Source organism: Leptodactylus fuscus, chromosome 1 (genome assembly GCF_031893055.1).
Source record: "Leptodactylus fuscus isolate aLepFus1 chromosome 1, aLepFus1.hap2, whole genome shotgun sequence".
In the NCBI taxonomy this organism is placed as follows: Eukaryota; Metazoa; Chordata; class Amphibia; order Anura; family Leptodactylidae; genus Leptodactylus; species Leptodactylus fuscus.
Window position 1 is genome coordinate 89252777 of NC_134265.1, and position 24505 is coordinate 89277281.

Sequence of the window (24505 nt, forward strand, 5' to 3'; positions counted from 1 at the left end):
ATTCCACACTTACCTTTAGTATGTAAATTGACTCAGCAATTTCTGAATAAGTCCGTTTTTATTCATATGCTGATTAGACTGATGCACGATAGATCGTGCACACCTCTCCCTGTTGTTTCCTATGCACAGAATAGTGATGATGATGACTTAGCTTCCTGTTTGCCTCACACACATAGAAGATAATACAAAAGAGGAGGCTGCTGAGAACTTCCTGTGCTGGCTGGAGGTTCATTAGCATATGAATAAAAACGGACTTATTCAGAAACCACTGAGGCAATTTACATACTAAAGGTAGGTGTGAAGTAGCATTTCTAAAGGCTATGCAAGGATGTGATTAGATAAAAATGACTTTTCCCAGTGATAGAGCCCCTTTAAAGTAGCCTTTGTATGACTAAAATTATTCTTCGTAAACAGTATATTTGCTAAGTTTTTACTTTATTTTCCTGTATATGCACAATTTGTATGACTTTTGAGGGTATCCTGTAGCTTAAAAAGTTGACGTGACAGACAAAAACTGCGGTTATTTTTGGATCCAGAGGCCAAAAGTTAATTGAAACCAAGTAACAGATTTAAGACAACAAAATTGCTGTTTCCCAGTGTTATTAATCATTAGATCTGTCAGCACTTTATGATATTTAGAAAAGGAGCTCTAATATGATATAGGTGAGGGCGGGTTCACACCTGCGCTCAAACTCCGTTATGCTTACTTTTTTCCGTGAGTGGCAACATGAAGCGAGCGAACTGCCCTTTCTTCAGGCGGATTTCATGGCTGATTCAGTCCTAGCATCCGCCTCGTGGCTGCATGCTCCGGACTAGCCCTGTTCATTTGGGCCTACTCCAGACCAGAGTGCAGCAACTGTCGGAAGTCGTGGCAGACGTATTTTGGTCCTATTCTGACATGGCTTCCTGAGTCAAAATCAGGACCAAAATATGTCCCCCTTGCCCCATGTGAACTAGGCCTTATGCAACCTTTTTTCCAAACATTAATTGCACTTTTTTATTTGTAAACAACTAAGTGAAAGGACTAAACTGTTATACCCTCCATGCAGCCCTATGTGCACCACTGTGATAAACAATTATGTAGACACGGGTTCACTGGTGCACCACAGATCAGCTTGGCTGCAGGGGTCCTAAGGATGGGCAGTTATCAAGGTCCCCAAAAATCACTTTAATCATCTTCCTTGTCCAGGTTTTCCCAACTTCATATTTATTTATAACTTCATTTTTTATTATTTTTTTAAAGGCCTTTTTATTTGTGATCCTGGATCAGCACAGGCTTTCCCCAATATGCTTAATGTGTTCCTTCAATGTGGTAGTTATTCCACAGGCAGATTGCACAGATCATATTAATAACCCATTTTGTTTAGCAAAAATGTAGTTCTAATAATTAGTTTTCTTGATGAAAGAACAGGTTTAGGGAAGTCAATAAGACAGGAGTAAGATGATGTGATGTCAGGATAAAAGATTGTAAGCCTTTGCGGGCAGGGCCCTCTGTCTCACTGTACCAGTTGGATACTTTGTTAGTCTATTGTACTAATTTTGTACATTGTGTGTCATGTATGGAAATCATTCTTCAAATGTAAAGCACAATGGACTCAATGGCGCTCTAAATGTAAATAATAATAAGAATAATAGTAGTAAAAAACACACAGACACAGTGCAGTATTACTAGAATGTTTATATAGACATTCTCCACCTAAGCTTCAGGGATTTAATCTGTTCTTATTCATTATACCATTTCACCATTTTACTTTTCAAGCATCATCTGTGTAGGACACCTCTATGTTTTTCGCTGGAATGGATATAGAAGTATGTACAGTATAAGAACCCAAAAGATACACGAGAATAGATTCAGGATCACACAAGTTGTATTGAAGGTGCTTAGATAATGATGCTGTTTGGTCAATACTGGTAGGGATACAGTATATAGTAACTTGGTCCACTCATCCATGTCAGTACACCTGGAAGTGAGCAGATGTGGAGCCATCCTTCCACAAACGGAGTGTTTCCACAGCTACAGATCGGCAGAGCGGACAAGTTCTCTCTCGGTCAAACCATAGACACAAGCACTCTTCACAGAACACGTGCTAAGAGATAGGAAGCAGAACAGGATGGTCAATGAGAGGGACTCTCCGAAATACATGCATAAGTACTCAATATAACAGAAAAGGAAATCATGATAAGAAAGTAGATGAGAGTAAAAACATATTATAGATTTAGTTGCATGACCATAATTGTTGGGGTTCTGAGTATAGAATGGATTACACAAGGACTAACAGAAGTGCAGGCTTCCTTCAATGCACAGTGCCCATTGTGTAAAAACTGATCTGCCATGTTGAGCTGCCAGTCATTGGCTATATTTGGAAATTCATTCATGCCAAATGATAGATGTGCATCACAGGCCAAGACCGAGATGGATGACAGAGCTGTGGCACTGATGTCTACAATGACAATGGTGACAAGTTTAGAACAGGGGCATCTGAAATCACTAGTGAATTCCTGGCAGTGGTGACCAAACAGTACACTGCAATATACGGAGCAGGATGAAGTGGCTGGGACAGAGTATCGTATACAATGTTACCTGACATATTAGGATAATGGGATCTTTGAAATCTGCCTGACAAATGGCACATATATCCCCTGCTTCACTGCACTGCTGGCTGCTGGCACGGACGCCATACTTCTAAAAAGAGAGATTGGTGAAAACACATAGACAAACATTACTGAAAGGCAAATCAATAGACTGTCATTAGGAGATGTGCTTACTATGAAACAAGCATTCCCTATAATATTACAGTGATCCCGTAATAGACTGGACATTATTGACCTGAACACTTGCTAACATGTGCTGGGTCAGCACTGCCTAATAATCTACACAGCCTTATGTAGTCAACCACTATGCCCCCTTCACATATGACCGGTGATCCAATTTTGATTCCCTCTGGTATTTAACAAACTAAAAGGAGTCCCTTTCAGACACTGACGGCTCATCCTCTGACAACACCCGCCGCTAGTCTGTGACTTACAGACCGCGCTCCAGAGGGAGAAAAGCGCTTTTTGTCAGATATTTGCTGAATGGAAAAACAGCTGCAGCAGAGTTCAACGTCACATTTGTTACCATTGTAAGTGGATTAGTTACAACATAAGGCAATTCATCTTCAAATCAAACGTATTTTACTTAGAGCTCGTCTGCCCTAATATCATAAGGGGTAGCATCTCATTACTTCAATACCGGTGAATATCTGGATCTACTTCAATCCAGAAAACCATTTGGCAGAAGAAGCCCCATCACTGTTTACCTGCACAGTAGATGTATGGTGTCACCGATAAGGGGAGCAGAGATCTCTACTAGAGATACAACCCCCTTTTTTCTGACTGCCGGGTCTTTACAGATAACAAAGCATATCCTTCTTATGTCCAAATTATATATTCAGAAAATAAGCAACTTCTGTATTCTTATATACCGTATGTATAACATAATGTTGGATAGTATCTCAGGTATGACAAATGGAATAAAAAAGCCAACTAAACCATTTCCCTTGCATAACGTTAGTTGTTTTCTTCAACTATCTAGTATATGACAGTAATGAATATTGCTTACTACAACAAAACGGTGATAAGTGATGGAAAATATTGGATTAGTTGCTGTCAAAACGTTGCCTACTGACTTCTTTTAAAGTGCAAATATAGAGCACAACTTAAGATTGTCTGTCACAGCACCACCCAGTTATTTCAGTGTAAAATGTGAGATAACACCTCTATAACTGGCAATAAAATGTGACCTAAATGCTATAACATAAGCCTGTTCCATCCATAGCACATAAAACGCTCTAGAAGATGAAGCGCAGCATTTTACGGAATTAATGTCAATTATTATGTAGGAGGAAGTGAATGTCACAACTTGGAATGAGCGATTTCCTAAAGTGTGACATTGTATCTCTGGTGCAAGAGCTGCAAAGTGCAATATTGGGGGTAAGGACTGTAGGAGAAGACGGTAAAGACTCCTATGAAAGTAATATCAGTCCGCTCTATGTCAAAAAAGGGTACAGAAAGAGGAAATGGGTGTCTATAGTATGGAATAAAGTCAGCCACAACATCACAAGGACAGAAAACTAACTGAGGAGTAAGTGCAATTTCAGACACAGACTTGCCTCCTAAAGAGAAATTTCCAACCATAGAAAGTGATGGCATACCTCTTGGATTGCTTACAGTACACATTACCTGTGGGTGGCAAAGAATCCTTAAGGCTTTCCTTAATCCTCCAATCCGACTGCAAATGTCAAAAGACTGGAAGAGATATTAAAGAATGTTCAAGCAACACTGTATTCTGTGGTCGGTACAATTGCAGTCATACCAATGTTTTCATGGTTTATTACTTTCTCAAGAACATATACAAAATTATTTATTATTTATTATTTTTGTGTCACCATATATTATATTTTATTCCAAAACCACCTGAATTATTAAAGGGGTTTTCCCATAAACGTACTTTGTAGACAATTAAAAGTTAAAACATTTTTGCAAATATAAATAAAATTTTTTGCAGGGTTTTAAAACTTTTCTCTTATTGGCAGGAATTTTCTACGATCTGGCACTTGTCAGAAACCCAGCCATGATTTCCTTATTATAGTCGCACATGTCCCATCCAGATAACCTGTCCACAATAAGGAAATTATGGGTGGAATTTTGACACTAAACCATAGAAAGTTGATGACTGTCACCACTAAGGCTACATTCACACCTGCACCTGAAAAGCGTTCATAGTGTCCACAGTGTCTGCAAAGAACTTTTTCTTTGCCGATTTCAGTTTTAAAATGAAGGACACCCATCAGACCCCATTATAATTCATGAGGTGTGTAAAAATTTTGTAGAGTGTTAAATATTTTCTCTAACCATCTTACACTAGGGTCACACTAGCATTGCTGCTTGGTTGTTCTGACCTGGAGGAAGACCACTAAAATAGCGGTAACACAGGTAGCCTGACAATGAATAGATATTTCACACATATACATAGACACATTGGTTCTGGTTTAGTACCATATTAAAGCCCTCCAAAAATACTTCTATAGTAAATAAAAATAAATAAATGAAAAAAATATTAGATTTCACCTTAATTTTTTAGGGATGTGTCTTAAAATAAGATTGCTGATTGTTTCCAGCAACTTCCAACACCGTATATACTGGAGTATAAGCTTAATTTTCAGCCCAGTTTTTGTGCTGAAAAAAGCCCCCCTCGACTTATACTCGACTCAAGCAAAAAAGAAAAAGAAAAAAACAAAACAAAACAAAAAAAAAAATATATATTTTGGGGGGGTCAGGGGTCTATGACCAGCCAATAAAAAAATAAAGTAAATAAAAGTTGTAAATCCCTCCTTTCCCTAGAATACATATAAAAGTAGAAAATGACTGTGAAACACATAGGTATCCCTGTGTCTGAAAGTGCCCGGTGTACTGAATATAGGGTACCTGCAGTGCTCCTGTTCCGTCAGGAAGGAGTTAATAGGAGCACTGCAGATACCCTATATTCAGCCAGGCTGAATTCCAAGTGGGGGAAGAAAAAAACAGTGCTCAAGCTCAGAGAAGGGGCAGACAGACAACAAAAACACCCCCTCCCTTTCCCCAGCAACTACTGCACCCAAAAACTCTGACCATTTTAATTTTTGAAATTTTCCAGTAGCTGCTGCATTTCCCCCCCTAGGCTTATACTCGAGTCACTAAGTTTTCCCAGTTTTTTGTGGTAAAATTAGGGGCCTCGGCTTATATTCAGGTCGGCTTATACTCGAGTATATACAGTAATCATACTAAAGCGATGAACACAGAGACTGTTACTCAGGATCAGTATAAGGCCATGTTCACATCAGTAAGCAGATCTGTTTAATGGATCCACTAGAAACAGACTGAAACAGATGCCAATAGAATGACAACTATTAAAAAAAACCGGAAACCCAATTCGCTTAAAAAGCAGTTACCCGAGGAAACACTATTTAATGGGGTCTGCTGGGTTTCCGTCTGAAAAACGGGGAGAGAAAAATCCTGCTTTACAGGGGATTGAATTCCTGAATGGTGAGCAAGTGCAGATGTGAACCCAGTGGTAACTGGATTTGCTAATCGGATGTGAAATCATATCTGAATGGAGCCTGAGGTATATAGGGGCATTCTGACTTTTCCCATCCAGATGATGTCAGAAAATAAAAGGACTGAGAATACAGAATCTCGCTTTACTCACTGGAGATAAGCTGCTGCCAAATATGACTTACTTCACTCTTCCCTTTGACAGCACATGCACACTTGGCTGAGCATGTATGTACATAGAAGAGGCTGAGGGTATACGGGCACCGTTACTCATGGATCAGATATCAATGATGACAGAGTGCAGTATGATAAGAACCTGTAAATTGTATTTTTTGTTTTTTCTTGTGGACTCCAAAAAAACAGGTCAAGCGTCTTATGTTCTACTCACCTTACACAGACTGTACAGAATTATTAGGATGCTTCCCAAGAAATATGTGCTTGAAGGATCATCACCTATGATGTATTTATACCACAGCTGTATGGGCACAAGGGAACGAACAAGTTGGCTCAGCTCTTCAATCAGCAGGTAAAACTTGCCCTGTAGAGACACAGTTAAACACTTAATGATAGAGAGACAAGACAGCCGCAAACACAGAGGCTTTCATTACTTCACTGGGTATCGGGAATCTTTTGAGACCATATAATAAGGAATTGCAACGCTCAGAGGTCCAGGCCAATTAATCTTAAGATTACAGAACATAATACACAGCACAGAAATGCAAAATAAAAATCAATACCATTAATATATTTACCCATAATACCTACACTACTAGATTTATAAGACTGATGTATAAGATTCTTTACATACACTACTCCATACTCAGGGCTCAAGAGGATTCATGACCCAATACCAAATACACTGTGTATACTTTCGGAAATATTAAAGATGTGCAGACTGAATCCTGGAACAGCCTGACTTGTTAAAATACCTATGAAATGATAGAGTTTACTTATTCATAAGTACTGTGACTCCATGGGCTTCCAGGCTATGTCCTAATACTGGCCTCTGGCTTGTGAACTAATGATGGCACCATTTACTGAAGAGCATGTGTGCCTGGTACACACGCCGGCATCAGCTCATTAAGATCTTAGAAAACTGGCACCACAGACACCTCAATCTCTCCAGTGCAGGGACATGTGCTATGGCATGGGGTAGCGTGCGGCATATACTGCTGTGCTGCAGATGAAAAGAGCGGAGCGTGTGCTCCACTGATTAACGACTCAGACATGGATTAGAGCCTTCTCAGTCCTCCTATCCCCCGAGGTCTTTGTAAGAGGAGGAGTGTGTGTGTTTGTGACTGAGGGAAGGAGCGAGGTGAGATCATACCGCATGTCTTGTATTTTACAGTCCCGCTGCTAGGAATAAGCCTCATTGCTCAGAGCTTTGGCATTCTTATGATCTCATACCCCTCCAGTGGGCTGTGAGCGAGCTCACATTCTCATCTGCTTACAGCATCTCGCTGATAGTGTTTTCATATACTTTTTACTCCATAGGTGTGAGATCAACAAATAATAGTTCCCGACTATTCGGTCTTTGTTACTGAATGCAAGGGCCAGCAGGACACTTTGTTACAAATCCTCGCAGTACAGCTATTGTCTGCAGTAAGTGATACGGCTCAAAGGTTACAAATTAATAGTTCATCTATTCTAGCTATATACAATGAACCCTCCCCAGAAGACCCCCCCTCCCCTCCCGAAAGGAAGTCTATCACCTCCCCAAGCATATTCACCTGTCACCACCATTACAGAGATAAACAACAGACCTTTGTAGGTATGTCACTTTTGTAGATTTGGGGAAAAACTACTTGAAGTCTTATGTAGATGAGGCAGTTGGTGCATTGGGGATGGAGCTCTAGCTGTCTGGAGCACTGCTATTGTAAATCAGAGCCCTACCATCTCACCCCATGTAGTGACAGCTGACCTCATTGCTATGATATCACCCATCCTACTTAATCGGCAACAGCAGTGTTCCCAGGAGCTGAAGGCCCGCCCCCAGTGCACCAACTGTCTCATTTGCATAAAGCTTCAAAGTTGGTTTTCTCCTCAAAATCTAATAAAGAGACATACATAACAAAGGTATGTTTTGTATCACTGTAATGTGCTCTGTAACACGGTGCTGACAGATAAATATGCTTGGGGGAGGTGATAGACTCTTTTTAAAGACTGATTTTCCTCCCATTATACTCCTCTCTATAAGCAAATCACCACCTTATCCAACTCAAGACCAATTTTTGTGTAATTTTTTCCATGGGAACACCTTGAACTTAAATACAATGAGACCAAAGTGGATGCCGCATTATGGTGCTCAACATCCCCAGACTGCAGCAGGTTAGAGCAAGAGACTTCCAAGGGACATTAGGGTATATATGTGGCCAGCATCACATTGGATCGGAGAGGCCATAACCTGCTGCTGAACAATGGAGTCTGCTATCTACAGTGCTGTCAAGAATTCATGTGATGTCCCAATTTCCCACAAGACAATACTGGGAACTGAGCCACAAAAAGAAGAGGCTTTATGTAAACCTCAGCCTACAGCAGGCATTATTGGAGTGCCTGGATGATGCTTTACATTTCAGATTTTGACTGAAATTGACTATATCGGCAAGTATGGTCAAGGTTAGCACTGAAGGGGAAAATGGAAAGGGGAACCATTTTGGGGTCTAGGAATGAAAGTAGAGCCATACTAGGTAATGAAAAAGGAGCTATGCTGAGGTCCAGGAGGGGGAACCAAGTTTAGGACAAAGTTTTAAAGGGGTACACTGCTGGGGATGAGAAATGAGCAGGAAACCATGATGGTAACTGAGAATGAGAAGAAAGTCATTCTGGGGACCAAGAACAATGGGGTAATCTTGTCACTAGGGTACTAAGGAAAACTTGAAGCCACCTATAGTTATATATGTGGGTCAGAGCAACTTCTGTACATTAATATGAATGTTTTATTAGTCCTAGCTTGGGCCTGGATCTGTGTATTATGTTGATGTGATACTAACAATAAAAGACTTGACTTGGGGCTCTTTCATCATTATTTGGGGAGACATGCTTGCTGACTACATTAGACACTTCAACCTACCATCTCTATATCTGTCTTCTTTCCCCTATAAATAATTTTCAGTGCAAATTTGGGTGCTTGACTCATGGAGCGTTCACTGTATACCCATACATACGTAAATAGATCTGTACATAGCAACAGCGGTACATTCCTAGAGTTATTCTCAGATTTGCTCCTTCTTTTCTGGTAGCAGTAGTCTGGTGAGAAGTTAGAATGATATACAGCTCTGTGTGGGTATTACTAAAACTGCCCCCGGACTGAAGGTTTCTGAGAACAAGTGCCAGATTAGGGAACTGCATTATATGCAATTCCCTAATATAATAAGTGTTCCTCATGGGTGACCCTATACTTAAATAGCAATGGATTATAAATTCTCTCCTCTAAGCCTTAAATCCAAAATACGAGAAGCAAAAGAGATAAAGAGAAGCAATCATTAATAGACGGGCTTAGACTGCCACAACTTATCATAAAGCTGCCACTGGATAGCACGCTGTGGGTTGTAAACCTGGAAAATGGGATTCTCATGTCAGTTGTGATCGCTTTTACATCATCGTGTTCCGAGCAGCATTCTCCTTATCATCTCTACACTGTACATTCAAAGCAAGGAGAGATCCCAGTACAGGGAAGGAGGAAGACAGTCCCAAAGGAAATATTTGGGAGCATTTCCCCTCCTTACTGTGCAGGAATTCAATCTGGAGTCTGCTGTATACAGACATAAAGCCTCCATAGTGTGTGCGTGTTATTATAGGAGGTCTTACAGACATAAAGCCTCCATAGTGTGTGCGTGTTATTATAGGAGGTCTTACAGACATAAAGCCTCCATAGTGTGTGCGTGTTATTATAGGAGGTCTTATAAATTGATGTTACAGTTCTAGGGGGCTTGATTAGTAGTTATATAGTAATAGTCATGTCATTAGAAAAATTATTTTACAATCCATACTCACTAATTCCTGTGTTATTCGTCTAAGTGAGAGAGGCCTACAGCTTTGTTCATCCAGAGCTTCCTTATGCATTAGTAGTTAAATCTTAGCACTAAAATAACACCTACTAGACATACAGGCAAATTAATAGCTGGAAAGGTAAAGGTGGCTTACCCTCTACACTGCTGAAATTTTAACAAAACTATAGAGTTCGCAAAGTAAGAGCAACATGAATGCCAAGACCAAAGTTTTATCAGTAGAACATAGCCCAGTGCATCACACGGTCTCCACAGGCTTGCCTTTATTCCCACATAGAAGGTAAATGACACATATCCAGCTGTCTATATGATGTACAAAATGTGATTAATCCCAACAGGTCACTTTCTTCCATTGTATCTTGGTCCAGTGCCAAATGCTTATGTCCACAGTGGTGGTGGACATGGGTCAGCATGTCTGTGGCTGGGCACTAATAAGTCTTTGGCAACCATATCTCTCACCTTTAACCTTCTTTGGACCACTTATTGTAGGCCCTAACCTCTGTGCATCAGGAAGACCGTATAAGATCTACTCTGACTCTCTTAATTTTAATCTTTCAAGATATTTATACTTACAACGCATCAAGAACTGACAAGACACTTGCTGCATTTGAAAGTCACAGGATATGACTTGCACTTTGTATTGCATTGATAAGTTCATGTCGCTTTAACTATCAAAGCTCATTACGCATTAGTTTTTTTGGAATCTTCTGGAAGTTGTATCGTGCAATGGCTCTGGATAGGTGAGAGTTGCACCACAGAAGTTGAGCGCTGCTCTCCTGTCATGCAACCCATTGACATAAACTTTTTGCAGGCTACCCAGGGCAGGAAAGGGCACACTTTAGTAGGGCCCAATCAAATGATTGGAGGGGAAGAGTCAGAAAATCCACTTGAGAGGGGCATAATACTGTTTGCAGGGGCCACTATGAGGCATAATACTGGGCGCAGGGGCCACTATGGGGCATAATACTGTGTGCATGGGCCACTATGGGGCATAATACTGTGTGCAGGTGCCACTATGGGGCATAATACGGTGCGCAGTGGCCACTGTGGGGCATAATAATGCAAGCAGGAATGTGGGAAGGGGGGAACAATCTTTTGGAGTGGGGTGGGGCTTGGGTAGGGTGGTCGGTCGGGGTCTTTGGCGGGGTGGGGCATGTCAAAAGTTTGCCAAGGGGCCCCGCCATTCCTAGTTACACCACTGCCCATTAGTCAACCAGCAAAGTGGCTGCTCCAGATAAGTGGTATATTGTCTGCTGAGGACAAAGACATTGGCCAAAGCCTGCTAGGAGCCATAATGCTACTGCCCCCACTCCCTGAAAACAGCTCTGTCAAGAGATTATCATTAACTTGACCCCTTGAATGGTCTTTGCCATTCAGAGTTTATGCAAAGCTGAGTGAGTGCTCCTACTGGCACTGTGATGAATGATGCTAAAAAGCTGTGTAATTTCTTATTAATATATATTTCCATATTCAGCAAGCTTTTCTGTATCACCTCATTTATACCTTCTCTTTTCTAGAAAAAGCTTAGCTTGCAATACAACACACACAGCTAAAATGTAAATGTATAGCTTCCCATATGTCCACTCAGATTCAGCCATTGATATATATATATATATATATATATATATATATATATATATATATATAAAAGTACAGTACAAATAAACCAGAGTAGGGGACATCACATGAATTCCAATTAATATAAAGCAGTATGCGAGGAGGATAAGTGCTGCAGGCAGAGAAATAAACAGGGAATCCTCGATGTGCAGGGATAGTGATGGATGGCAGGGTATATGAGGCCAGGTATAGAGAAAAAGCTGAAGTAAATGTAAATGCATTAGGAAGTGTAATGGTTTGGGATACTGCATCGCCAGTGGTAGACTAATCCCCACTCACATCAATCACAGCCACCACTAAAGTTAAAGGGCTGAAATTTGCAATGCACCAATCGCTGAAGCACTTCGGTTGCTATCACAAAGCAGCAGCATTAGGTAATTTGCTCCATATAGAAACAAGTCTCTTGACTCACGCTCTCCCTCTATTGGGCTGACTGCAGCACATTTTCATGTAAGAATCAATATTTTTCCCTATTGTCCGCAGACCCAGAATAAGAACTCTATTTCCATTTAAAGTAAAATGCCTAAAAAACCCAACCACCTTCCGTACATGTAAAAATGCTAAGGAAATGCTTAAGAATTTGGTTTAGGGAGCTGTTTTAACCCATTCTTTTTTATAATTACCTAACTAGCAATGACGTTATCAGTTCCAGTACAGGGATGTGCTATGATGATGGAAAATAGATAATACTTCCCATTCAATTAAAGCTTTTAGTCATCGCCGTAATGTGCAGAGAAAGATAAAAATGCTGCAAATGGTCAAAACAAAGTTTGCTTCACTTTTTAATAATTCAGCATTAAATTAGATATACTTTAATGGTGGTTCTTAGTGATGAATTATCCATGAAAACAGTTACAGAGACGCTCCATAAAAATCACTCTGTGTCAACATGTGAAGAATACTGAAAGGATGGTACTGTGAGTAGTATATGGTTAATAAATGGCGTTACAGCACAGATTACCTACAGTAAATGGTAGAAAGTCTTACAGGAAAGCCACATAAAATGCATATTTCATCATTTGTTATGGGCTTTCATAGTGATGTGAGGAGCTGACGTGGTAAAAGCAACAGCCAAAGTACTCAATAAGACAAAGTACTAAAGTTGAATAGAAGGGAAAGGGATCTCTATCTATAAAAACAAACATAATGGGGCGATTTGGTACTTTACGCTGGTCTTCATGTCTCCTGCTCTAGGCCAACATAATGCTTAATTCAGGAAAGCCCTTGCGCCCAGGCACAGATCTACAGCACCACCGGGCTGACGTAGATTCTGACAACATTTACGCTAGTTTTTGTGGTGTAAATGTTGAGGAGTATGGTGCTGGGGTGGCTCAGAAAATTGGCAAAATAAAAGCCACTTCCGACTATTTTAGTTGGAAGTGTTGTTAAATAGTTGCAAGTCACATGGACCTGATCAAATCTATACACTATATGGAAATATATATATGTATTGGCACACCTTTTATTCATTGAGTTCATGCGTTCAGTCCCAGTCCCGTTCAGTCCCATTGCCAGAAGTTATAATATCTGGCACCTAGTCATGTAGTCTGCCTTTATAGACATTTATTTTTTTATGTAGATTGTGAGCCCCATATAGGGATCACAATGTACTTTTTTTTTTCCTATCAGTATGTCTTTGTAGAATGGGAGGAAATCCATGCAAACACGGGAAGCACATACAGACTCCTTGCAGATGTTGTTCCTGGCGGGATTCGAACCAAGGACCCCAGCGCTGCAAGGCGCTAGTGCTAACCACTGAGCCACTGTGCCTTTATAGACATTTGTCTAAGTGTGGCTCATTCTAAAGAGCTCACTGAGTTCCAGTAAGGTACTATGATAGGAGGCCACTGTCCCAAGGCAGTTTGTGAAATTTCTACTCTCCTAGATATTATGTGATCATCTGTGATTAATATTATTTAAAAGTGGAAGTGTTTAGGCACCACAGCAACACAGCCACATAGCGGCAGGCCACATAAAGCTATAGAGCAGGGTTATTGAGTGTTCACAAACACTCTCAACATTAATGCAAACATCGTGTGCCAGAGCTGCAAACCAGGCCCTCTTACCTCACAAATACCTGCAACATAACCTCACAAATACCTGCAAACCAGGCCCTCTGACCTCACAAATACCTGCAAACCAGGCCCTCTGACCTCACAAATACCTGCAAACCAGGCCCTCTGACCTCACAAATACCTGCAAACCAGGCCCTCTGACCTCACAAATACCTGCAAACCAGGCCCTCTGACCTCACAAATACACTTCTGGGAGCATTGGCAAATATTCTAAAAGACACACCCCAAACCTTGTGGAAAGGCTTCTGGAAGAGTGGAAACGGTTTTAACAACAAAGGAGGGGTCGAAATCCATATTAATGCCTATGAATAATACAAATATACGGTCAACTAGGTAATCCACCACTGCCAAACATCTACTGTGGCTCAACGTCACATTAGTAGCCAAAATTAATGGAACCAAAATCTCTGGAACTATGAGTGATAGCAAAAAATTACACATATTCAGTGCACCACAGCCATCTAAAGCTATATTAAACTGAAGAGAAGGTCAGGTCCTCAATAACTCCTAATGTTTTTGTCTCATTAGGACAACCCCTGTCCATAATATATGCATGCATGTTATTAGACAAATGTAGGGGGTTGTTCCCCACAATAATATTTGGCAGAATGACTGTCGGATTTCTTTGGCAGCTGGGAACCCAAAGGCTCATCGGACTGCCATATACCGTATATACTCGAGTATAAGCCGAGTTTTTCAGCACAGTTTTTGTGCTGAAAAAGTGCGCCTCGGCTTATACTCGCGTCAATACGGTAATTGAAAACGTCACATGACTGGTCCGCAGTGAAAGACATCTGTGGGAGGCCGCTGGAGCAGTGATAGGTGAGTGGTGAGGCAGCGCTGCCTCCAGGACCGTCCCAAGATGTTTCCAGAGCATCTTTTCTGCCTTTGAAACATCTTAAGGCGGCCCTGGAGACAGCGCTGCCTCACCAACCACCTATCGGCAGCAGCGTTGTTCCAGCGGCCTCCCACAGATGTCTTTCACTGCGGACCAGTGAAATTACCACTCGAGTCAATACGGTAATTGACTTGACCGTATTGACTCGCTGCAGCGGGCCTCCGCTCCAGTCCCGGCCTCCACTCCAGTCCCGGCCCCCTCCCCCGGCTACAACACATGCCGGGTGACGTGGCCACGTTAGCTCAGGCAAGTACACGGCGTGTGTCGATGACGTCTTACTGCGTCTCAGCACAGGCTGCGTCATCACGCCCCCTACACTGAGACGCAGGAGCAGCCGCAGGAGAAGACAAGCAGCCGCGGGAGAATATGAGCAGTGGCGGCAGCGGGAGCAGCAGCCCGAGGACGGTAAGTATGAGAACTTAAGTTTGTTTGTCCCCGGGCCTGCTCACTGCTGACCCCCGCGTCACCTTATACTATAGGCCGTGGAGGCCAACAGTGAGTAGGCCAGAGCCCCAGCCGCGATCCCACTGCCGCTATTATTATACTCGGGGGTATAATAATCGGAGCCCCAGGGGAGGTGAGAGAAAATAATAAACAGTTTTACTCACCTCTCCGGGATCCGATGTTAATCCTAGCCGGCTTCAGGCCTATATGGTAATATACCAGATGTCACGTGGTCTGGGATATTACCATATAGGCCTGAAGCCGGCTAGGATTAACATGAGCACAAACAAAATGTCAGGCATTTTCCCCCCTCGGCTTATACTCGAGTCAATACGTTTTCGACATTTTTTGTAGTAAAATTAGGGGGGGTCGCCTTATATTCGAGTATATACAGTATGTTAGTCTACTAGGCATTGCCTAAAAGGTTGGCATTTCAGGCATATTCACTCATGGCTTTCTCTAATGTTTAAAATGCTGCCTCTCTGTGCAGTCCCTTCATTCTCATGGACAATGTAAGCACTGTCGGAGAAGAGGAGGCACTAAGGGGAAAAGGCTGAGGCATGGTGTCCTAGTGTCCGGGCTGTGCGCTATTCTAGTCAGAGGGTAGCAATTGCCTCAGAAACTCATTTTTGTACCTTAACGCAAGCGCAAAAGTAAAGTATGAAATGGTAGCTGAGCATGCTGAAGTGTGCCTCTGTTCATTTCAACAAAGCTGGACAGATTTATATGGGTTTATACAGCAAAAAAAAGACCAGGCCATGTGAGGGACATCCTCTGCCTTCTCATAGGTGGATTACTGCGGATTACTCTACAGGTAAGCCAAAAGTCTTTTCCACCAGAGGAGAATCCTCTTTGCACATAAAAAGGAAAGGGCAAAAATCACATTGAAATGGAAGTTTAGTCAACCAGTTACTTAGTTACTGTCATTATATACATTCATGGAGTGGTTAACATCCATACAATTGTTATATGGCACGATAACTTCTTCAATGTTGACTTTTTTTTTTATTTTTTAAATGGACTCACAATACTAAAAAGGTTGCTGACCCCTGGTATAGACTGTAAAATATAAAACAATGCCAAAATAAAAATAATTGCTATTTTTTGTTCATGACATTTCCTAAAAGAGGAATAAAATAGGTGAAAATGAAGCCAATGTCATATGATATATTGAACAACAACTAATGTTCTACATTATAAAACATGCCTTCCATGTTTCAGGCTACATGAATCAGATTTGGCAAATCTGGTAAGTATATTTTGATAAATAAACCTCATAAATCAGATAATGTGCTATAGTCAGGAAGTCACAAGTGGATTTATTTTTACAATAAAAGATAGAAAATGATTGGAAAGACGGATCGCCATCATTCCCATCAGTGCAAATGAAGATGTACCAGTGGAAACAATTGCTATGTAAACAGAATGTGGTCAGCTGGCAGCTCTGCTGAAGACTACTTATTAATCAAAACGTTGGCGAAGGGGGCACCAAAATCACCATGCAGAAACCTGGAAGCGTTCAACCTTTAATCATCAAACAGCATCTGTGACTGTACTCAGCTCTCAGCTAGTGGCACCCAATAAGTTGGTATTGTGATCGAGTGCCGACCAGATGTGTTTGTGTGGCTAAAATGAATGTACCTCTATTATTTTGCTACTAAATTGTCTGCTTAGTAATTCAATGAGCCATTTCCTCATGGTGTGAAAAAGCCCTCAGTGTTCCAATGAGCTGGGGCACTGAACACCATGAACCCATGGCCAGCTGAAAAGATCAATGTCCGCATGTGGGTTACCAGCTGCAGATAAGGTTGTCATTCCACATTGTTCTCATTGCCGAAAAATAGAACATGGAAACAATGTGATTTTGAAAATATATAAAAGACTGCTGTGTATGGGTGGAGAACAAATGTGCAGTAATAAACTTAAATATGTCCCGGATGACAAAATACATGCAGATACTAGCTGAAAAATGAGCCTAAATAGGCAAGGTACATGCTGGGTAATGGCTCGTGGAAGCAGCATTCAGATCCATATCAGTAAAACAACTGCAAGTTGCCGTTTGTCCTGCCAACCAGGACAATGCATGGCTTTACTGCTCTAAGCTAACAACTTCTATAGAGATTGTAGTATTATCTGAATGAAGGAATAGGATGCTAAATAATTCAATCTAATGTAAAAAACGGAAGAATTGTCAGTTCTGCAACAAATCCAGCTCTATGAGGTGACATGATTTACAGGGATTGTCTGGGACTGAAGAAAATAAGTCAAAAGCAAGGAATATCATAAAATGTCCAATTCTGCTGCTCCCGTGGTCTTGGTCTCTGTTTACTGCCAATCACAAGATATATCAAGTGTACATAGCTGGTGCGGCTGGTTGCAGCAGTCATGTCCACATATACGACTAACTATAGCTGCTTGCCCCTATGTTGTAGCCACCATCACCATAGCCATTTACACGTAGATCTTCCATATTTCTCTATGACATAGACAGACCTTTGGACTGTCTTGGAGTTATACCAGAAGTAACTGCATTCACTGCTATATTACACCAGGTGCCACAGTCAGTCAAAGCCTACTCTCATAGGATAAGTTATCAAAGCTTGGGAATTATTACTGCCCGGGCAGTGGCCATGTCAAAACTGCTCTGGCTTGGTGCTTCTATTGGTTATTTCTCTATTCCCACCAACCTTTGTCAATTTCATGCCAGTAGTAACCAGTTATCTCCATTGTCACGTAAACCTCATAGAGGGAAAGCAGAGGGATGGCTAGTGGATACTAAGGGCTAGTTCACATGGGGCAAGAGGGGGCGGATTTTGACGTGGAATCCGCCCCCTCACAATAGAGGTCTATGTAGACCACTAGCGTTCTTTTTTTCCACTAGCGGTTTGTTCCCACTCATGGAAAAAAGAAGTAAGCTGCCCTTTCTTCAGGTGGCGTCCGCCTCGCGACAGCACCCTCCGGACTAGGCCCATTCATTTGGGCCTAATCTGGAGCGGAAAGTCGCAACGGAATGTGTTTATGCGGAACCCCGCTTGAACTAACCCTAAAAATGAGGTTATAAGGCAAGGAGTGATATGTTGAATAACGATAGAGGATATAGTGTAAAGGAACTGGGTAATTATACATATATATATATATATATATATATATATAGAGAGAGAGAGAGAGAGAGAGAGAGAGAGAGAGAGAGAGAGAGAGAGAGAGAATATCCCAGTTGTGTAATATAAAAGACACTACAGCTAAAGGTAACAGTGGTGAGAAGGTTTTAAGGAGGAACATGATATACAATAAGGTATAGAGCATGATATACCAGACAGAGTACTGTATGTATCATCCAACCATCCTAAATCCAAGGAAATAGATACAGATTTTGTAAGCTGTCCCTGTGTCAGTGTGCCTTGATACCCTATGTCAGTGCTGGGCTGCTAGGAGTGTGTGGTATTACGTGAGATTGGAGATGGGGCTGAACATAAAAAGAGGATTTGGCCCCTCTTTCTTTTCTTTGAAAGATGGGAGGTATGTACCAATCTTCTGCAAACTATAGCATAAAAACTATTTGAAAAGATGAATTTTTTTCCTCTGAAGGACATCACTTTGTGGAAATCCATGGATCATTAAACAACTCATACAAAAGCATGCATTCATTTCTATTGTCCTTAACCAGTTTAAGGACAAATTCAACTTGTCAGAAGATTAAGTGGAGTCGAGAAAAAAAAAAACCGAAAATGAAATCATGTCTCCTGAGCTGAAAAGAAAAAGATCTGTCATATTTTTTTATATATTTGTCATATATTTTTGAGGTTGTTCATAATATTAAATTATATTAAAAAGTTTGGAATTGTTTCAAAAATGTGGAAGTATTAAAACAACTTCTATCTATGAACTCACAACCTCAATATATAAACTTCCCAAACTCTGGTATTTAGTTACCAAGTATATATATTTTCTGGATAATGAATACTTTGACTTGATTTTTCATCATTATAGACGATGTAGCAGAGCTGAATTTGGTAACGGGAGTGGCGTCAAGATAGTTTACTTATGATCTGGATATTATCCCAATTTTAGTTTTAACCCAAGGGAGCTCTGTAGCCTCTCTGAACCATGCCATGCTATAGCAAACTATTGATAAAATAAGTTAGGAAATCATAAAAGAGAAAAAAACAAATATAAAAAATTAAATATACTTATATATACATAAAAACACACTAAAAAAAATCGCCAAAAAATCCTAAGTTTGATATTTAAAAATGACAGGATTTTAGTTATCTGATATGGCGCACTGTGGAGAGTTAATAAAAGTCTCCCATTATAGTTGCTCAGTCCGATGCTGATTTCATCTGAAAAAGATGAATCCTTCATGTGAGACAAAGCCTTGGTGAGAATCTGGGGTGCCTTTCCTTCCGATCATCCACTAGCAAGATGACAAGGATTAATGACTGCTCCCATTTGTCGGTAGATGGTGGTGGGGGTTGCGGAGCGACTCTCAACCTTTTCCGATGAAGCAATTTATCTCAGGAGAGATCATTCCTGTCTGTTCAGCTTTAGCATATTAATTCTCTCCAAAAACAAAAAAGATGCTAAAGAAAGGGAGAAAGGAGGGGGAACTTCGCTTGGAGCAGGGCCAGGGACAAATGAAGAGCTGCCTGGCTGCATTCCTTGTGTGCCAAAAGTTAATTGATCTGCCGGTGGCACTTGTCTGCCAATGATAAGCTGGGAATTGTGAACCAATGAAAACTTACAATGACTGAACTTCAAAGGGGCCAGGCCTACTTACAAGACAAAAGGTTAGAAATAGATTAAAAGAACAACCTACATAAGATTAAAAAACCATACACAAAACTTTTACACAAAATCTAAATAACGCTGCGAGTATGTAAGTACGTTTTTAGGACAATCTGACATTTTATAATATGAAAATAAAAACTCCACGACAAGCTAAACTCCATGCTATACATTTATCCTATGTACTATAGGTAAAAGCATATAAGTAAACTTTATAGGCGCCACCACCATTGGATGTAATGGACGTCTGCCACACATCCTGTTCATTCTAGTAGAGCGCAATTGTCAACAAAGTTACCCCAGGGTTACAATGGGACTTTATGTAGAGCTACCAATTCATTTTAACTATAAAATCTACACCTTTATTCCAAATGGATGCACTGGAGTTATATGCTATCTTGTAGGATGAGGATGTCCCTCAATAGTTAAAATCAACCAGTACAAAAAGTTGTAGTGTAGCCCTGACAAAAAATTGTGAGGAAATCCAGAAAAATTGGTGGGATCTATTGGTAGTCTTAAAGACCATCAACTAAATTCTAATGTGATCTAATGAGAGTCTATTGAATACTGAAGGCTATAGACATTAGGCAAGACACTGGAGTCATGGGATTAATTTTTACATAACCTAAGATGCATATACACAGTCCAGTCATATTACTGTGACCACCGCCTACTTTTGACGTCAACATTAAATAGCCAATCGCAGTAGGCACGTGTCATCAGCCATCTGGGTGCACTCATCATTGTGGAAGGCACGATGGATCAACACAAGTATACATCTATCCTTGCGGACCATGTTCACCCCTACATGCAAATTTTTTTTCTTCAGGATGGTGGCATCTCCCAGCACCAGGATGAGTTTACCGTACTCCCTTGGCCAGCAAATTCCCCAGACTTGAACCCAATCGAGAATCTGTGGGACCATCTCGACTGGGTTGTTCGCGCCATGGATGCTCAAATGCGTAACTAGCGCAGCTGGTCACAGCACTGGAGTCAGCATGGCTCAACATCCCAGTGAACATCACAACATCCCCTCTCTTCCTGCACGCCTCGCAGTGGTCCGCTCTGCGAAAGGTGGTTATTCTGGATTTTGACAGGTGGTCACATTAATGTGACTGGACTGTGTAAAAGATCTGTTTAGGTAAACAGGGGTCCATAAGTTTTCAATTTTTTAATGTTATGAAATAACAACAGTAATGCACTAGAAAGAAACAAACTAAAACTGTGTGGTCCTGCCAACAAAGATCTAAGACATGACTTGTAGAAAAAACAGCTAAACGCTTATGTTATTTTGCAATGACAAACAATCCTACTAATGTTCACCAATGGAAATCAAATTTATTAACCAATGAAGGCCTGGATTTGGAGTCACCCCCAAAATTAAAGTGGAAAAACACATTACAGTCTGATCCAACTTTGATGTAATGTCCTTAAAACATGTCACAATGAGGCTCAGTAGTGTGTGTGGCCTCCACATGCCTCCATGGCCTCCCTACAATGCCTTGGCATGCTCCTGATGAGGTTATGGATGGTCTCCTGAAGGATCTCCTCCCAGACCTGGACTAAAGCATCTGCCAACTCCTAGATAGCATGTGGTCCAACGTGACGTTGGTGGATGGAGCGAGACATGATGTCCCAGATGTGCTCAATCGGATTCAGGTCTGGGGATCGGCAGGCCAGTCCATAGCTTCAATGCCTTCATCTTGCAGGAACTGCTGACACACTCCAGCCACATGAGGTCTGGCATTGTATTGCATTAGGAGGAACCCAGGGCCAAACACACCAGCATATGGTCTCACAAGGGGTCTGAGGATCTCATCTCTAATGGCAATCAGGCTACCTTTGGCGAGCATATGGAAGGCTGTGCGGCCCTCCAAATAAATGCCACCCCACACCATTACTGACCCACTGCCAAACTAGTCATGCTGAAGGATGTTGCAGGCAGCAGATCGCTCTCCACGGCGTCTCCAGACTCTGTCACGTCTGTCACATGTGCTCAGTGTGAACCTCCTTTCATCTGTGAAGAGCACAGGGCGCCAGTGGCGAACTTGCCAATCCTGGTGTTCTGTGGCAAATGCCAAGCATCCTGCATGGTGTTGGGCTGTGAGCACAACCCCCATCTGTGGACGTTGGGCCCTCATACCATCATTATTGAGTCAGTTTCTAACCGTTTGTGCAGACACATGCACATTTTTGACCTGCTGGAGGACATTTTGCAGGACTCTGGCAGTGCTCTTCCTGTTCCTCCTTGCACAAAGGCGGAGGTAGCGGTCCTGCTGCTGAGTTGTTGCCCTCCTACTGCCCCATTCACGTCTCCTGGTAGCACCTCCAGCCTCTGAACACTACGCTGACAGACACAGGAAACCTTTTTGCCACAGCTCGCATTGATGTGTCATACTGGATGAGCTGCACTACCTGAGCCACTTATGTGGTCTGTGGTCCCCACCTGCAGAATCACTCCTTTATTGAGAGTCTCACGATAATTGCCAATAATTTTAATCTGTTGTCTATTCCATTTGCACTACAGCATGTGAAATTGATTGTCAATCAGTGTTGCTTGGAGTTACATTGTGTTGCTTAAGTGATCCCCTTATTTTTTTAAGCATCGTATAAACATACACATATGTGTATATAGTTAAATACATATAAGCACATATACGCACAGATATATATGTATATGTATAAAGCAAATAGCAAGACAGGGAGAGTATTGCACATCATCATTGGGTGTTCTGGGCCCGAATGAAAAACTGCTAGGAGGCGCAATAAGTGGATGCTGGGAAGGGCTGCTTGGAAAAGCATTGACACTCCCACAACCCGGGACTGTTGCATGAGCCTGAAAATATGAGGAATGGTAAAAAATTGCACAAACAGACAAAGATACTTATTATCTTTGTTCATTCATATAACAAGCATTTCCTGCCTTTAGTCACAATTTTTTAGTCCCATAGAACCCATTTAAGTCTTTTTTGTCTGCAATTTCAGTTGGACTCTGTACTGGACAGACTCCGATGTGAACGTAGACTAAATTTCATGAACTCACGTAAGATCAACAGTAGCTGCTGATAAAATAAGCTGGATCTGACAATGATCTGAAGATAACTACATCATATGTATGATCTGTGTCCAGGTAGAAAAAAGCTGATTTAGGTTGGGTCCCACATGGTGTAAACCCATCCACACATTGCGGAAAAATACACGCAGTGGACATGCAGCAATTTCCAAAACTGTTGCAGCTTTGGAAATCGCAGCATGTCAATTACACCTACGGAAACGCTGGCGATTTTCTTATAAGCATAACGGAAGCAGAAAGTTTCCAAAGGATACCTTTACAGACTTTCTGCCAAAAGCGATTTGGAAAAAAACGTGATGTGTTGCTGTCGTGGTTTTTCCTGCACCGCTTTTTTTTCTGCTGTGGACCGATACTTGTGGCCTTAGCTTGCTGCAAATAAAAGCAGATTAAATTTTCTAATAGACTGTCATTAGGAAAGGCGTGAAGGCCCACCATCTTAACTTTCACCTAGACATTGACACAGAGATCTTACTCTTTACTCATGGTGTCAGAGATGTTTTTTCAGGGGGCTCACTCATTTCAGAACTAAGTACACCCCCTTCTCCACCATACCTGATTCACAGACGGAGAAGGGGGCTGGCTTAGTTACTGAAATAAGCCAGCCAGCCTTGTCAATCGTGTCATTGACTCAGCAAGGTTACAAGTAGCTGTCACTGGTGCCAAAGTGACTCAGACAGGGGGATCTTCTAGAGGTTCCCTTCTGTTGTCAGAGGGAAGTAGAGAAGTTGGGCCTGACAACGACATCTTACATTGGGTTCATTTCTCAATGAATGTCTATTAGTAAGTTCACCCAATTTCAATTCCAGCAGATTAAAACAAGTTTGCCGACAACCTCACCGTCTTGCCGTGCACTGCTTCCAGAACTAATGTTGGAAATATGAGTGCAAAGCTTCAGCCGACAAGTTATCTTTGCAATTGAACAGATGACATGCGGTACAGTATGTAGACACCATCTAGATCTTGAGCTGTGAGGGCATTTCAGGTTAAACGTTTTAAGGCTAGAAATGGATAAACGCGGATATCCAGCTATATTTTATTTAGAAAAAACAGCGTTGAGAAAGTGACTAAGACGTATATATGTAAGCGTTAATTATGATTAAAGTACACCGCCGACCTACTTTACTGCCAGCTTCTTAGGAACATGTATATTTAGGTCAGAGTATAGTATATTAATTCTGCTTTAAAGCCATTATCTAACAAAGCTCCCAAATTTCAGACAAAGGAAAGAGGGAAAGCAGTATGCAGCAAATTGTAAGTCATAACTTTCCCATAAAAGTGCCAGCCAATGGGTTTATACAGTGAGACAGTAATAGCAGCTAACATTGTGATTTCTATTGGACCAAACCACAGAATAGCAATAGGACTCTCAAAAGTGCTCTCCACGTAGGGTGCCACCATTTGCTCCTCAAAACTGTCTCCTCATATACAATGTGCCACATATTCCTCCACAAACAAAACCTGATCCATATACTCACAGAAGAAATCATTTTTGTAGTTTGATGTCCCAATGGGTCTCTAGTTCATGGAATATTTT

General features: G+C 41.3%; 1 protein-coding gene across 1 annotated transcript in view; it reads right to left on the reverse strand.

Moving 5' to 3' along the window:
• Positions 1–1746: 1746 nt before the first annotated feature.
• RNFT2 (ring finger protein, transmembrane 2) overlaps positions 1747–24505 on the reverse strand; it is a 43913-nt gene continuing 21154 nt past the window's right edge. Inside the window, exons 6-9 of the mRNA XM_075273659.1 lie at positions 6461–6610; positions 4222–4287; positions 2582–2683; positions 1747–2087 (exon numbers count right to left, since the gene is read on the reverse strand). Of these exons, the coding sequence (XP_075129760.1) occupies positions 1953–2087; positions 2582–2683; positions 4222–4287; positions 6461–6610 (453 nt within the window). The 3' untranslated portion in view covers positions 1747–1952. The remainder of the gene's footprint in view (positions 2088–2581; positions 2684–4221; positions 4288–6460; positions 6611–24505) is intronic.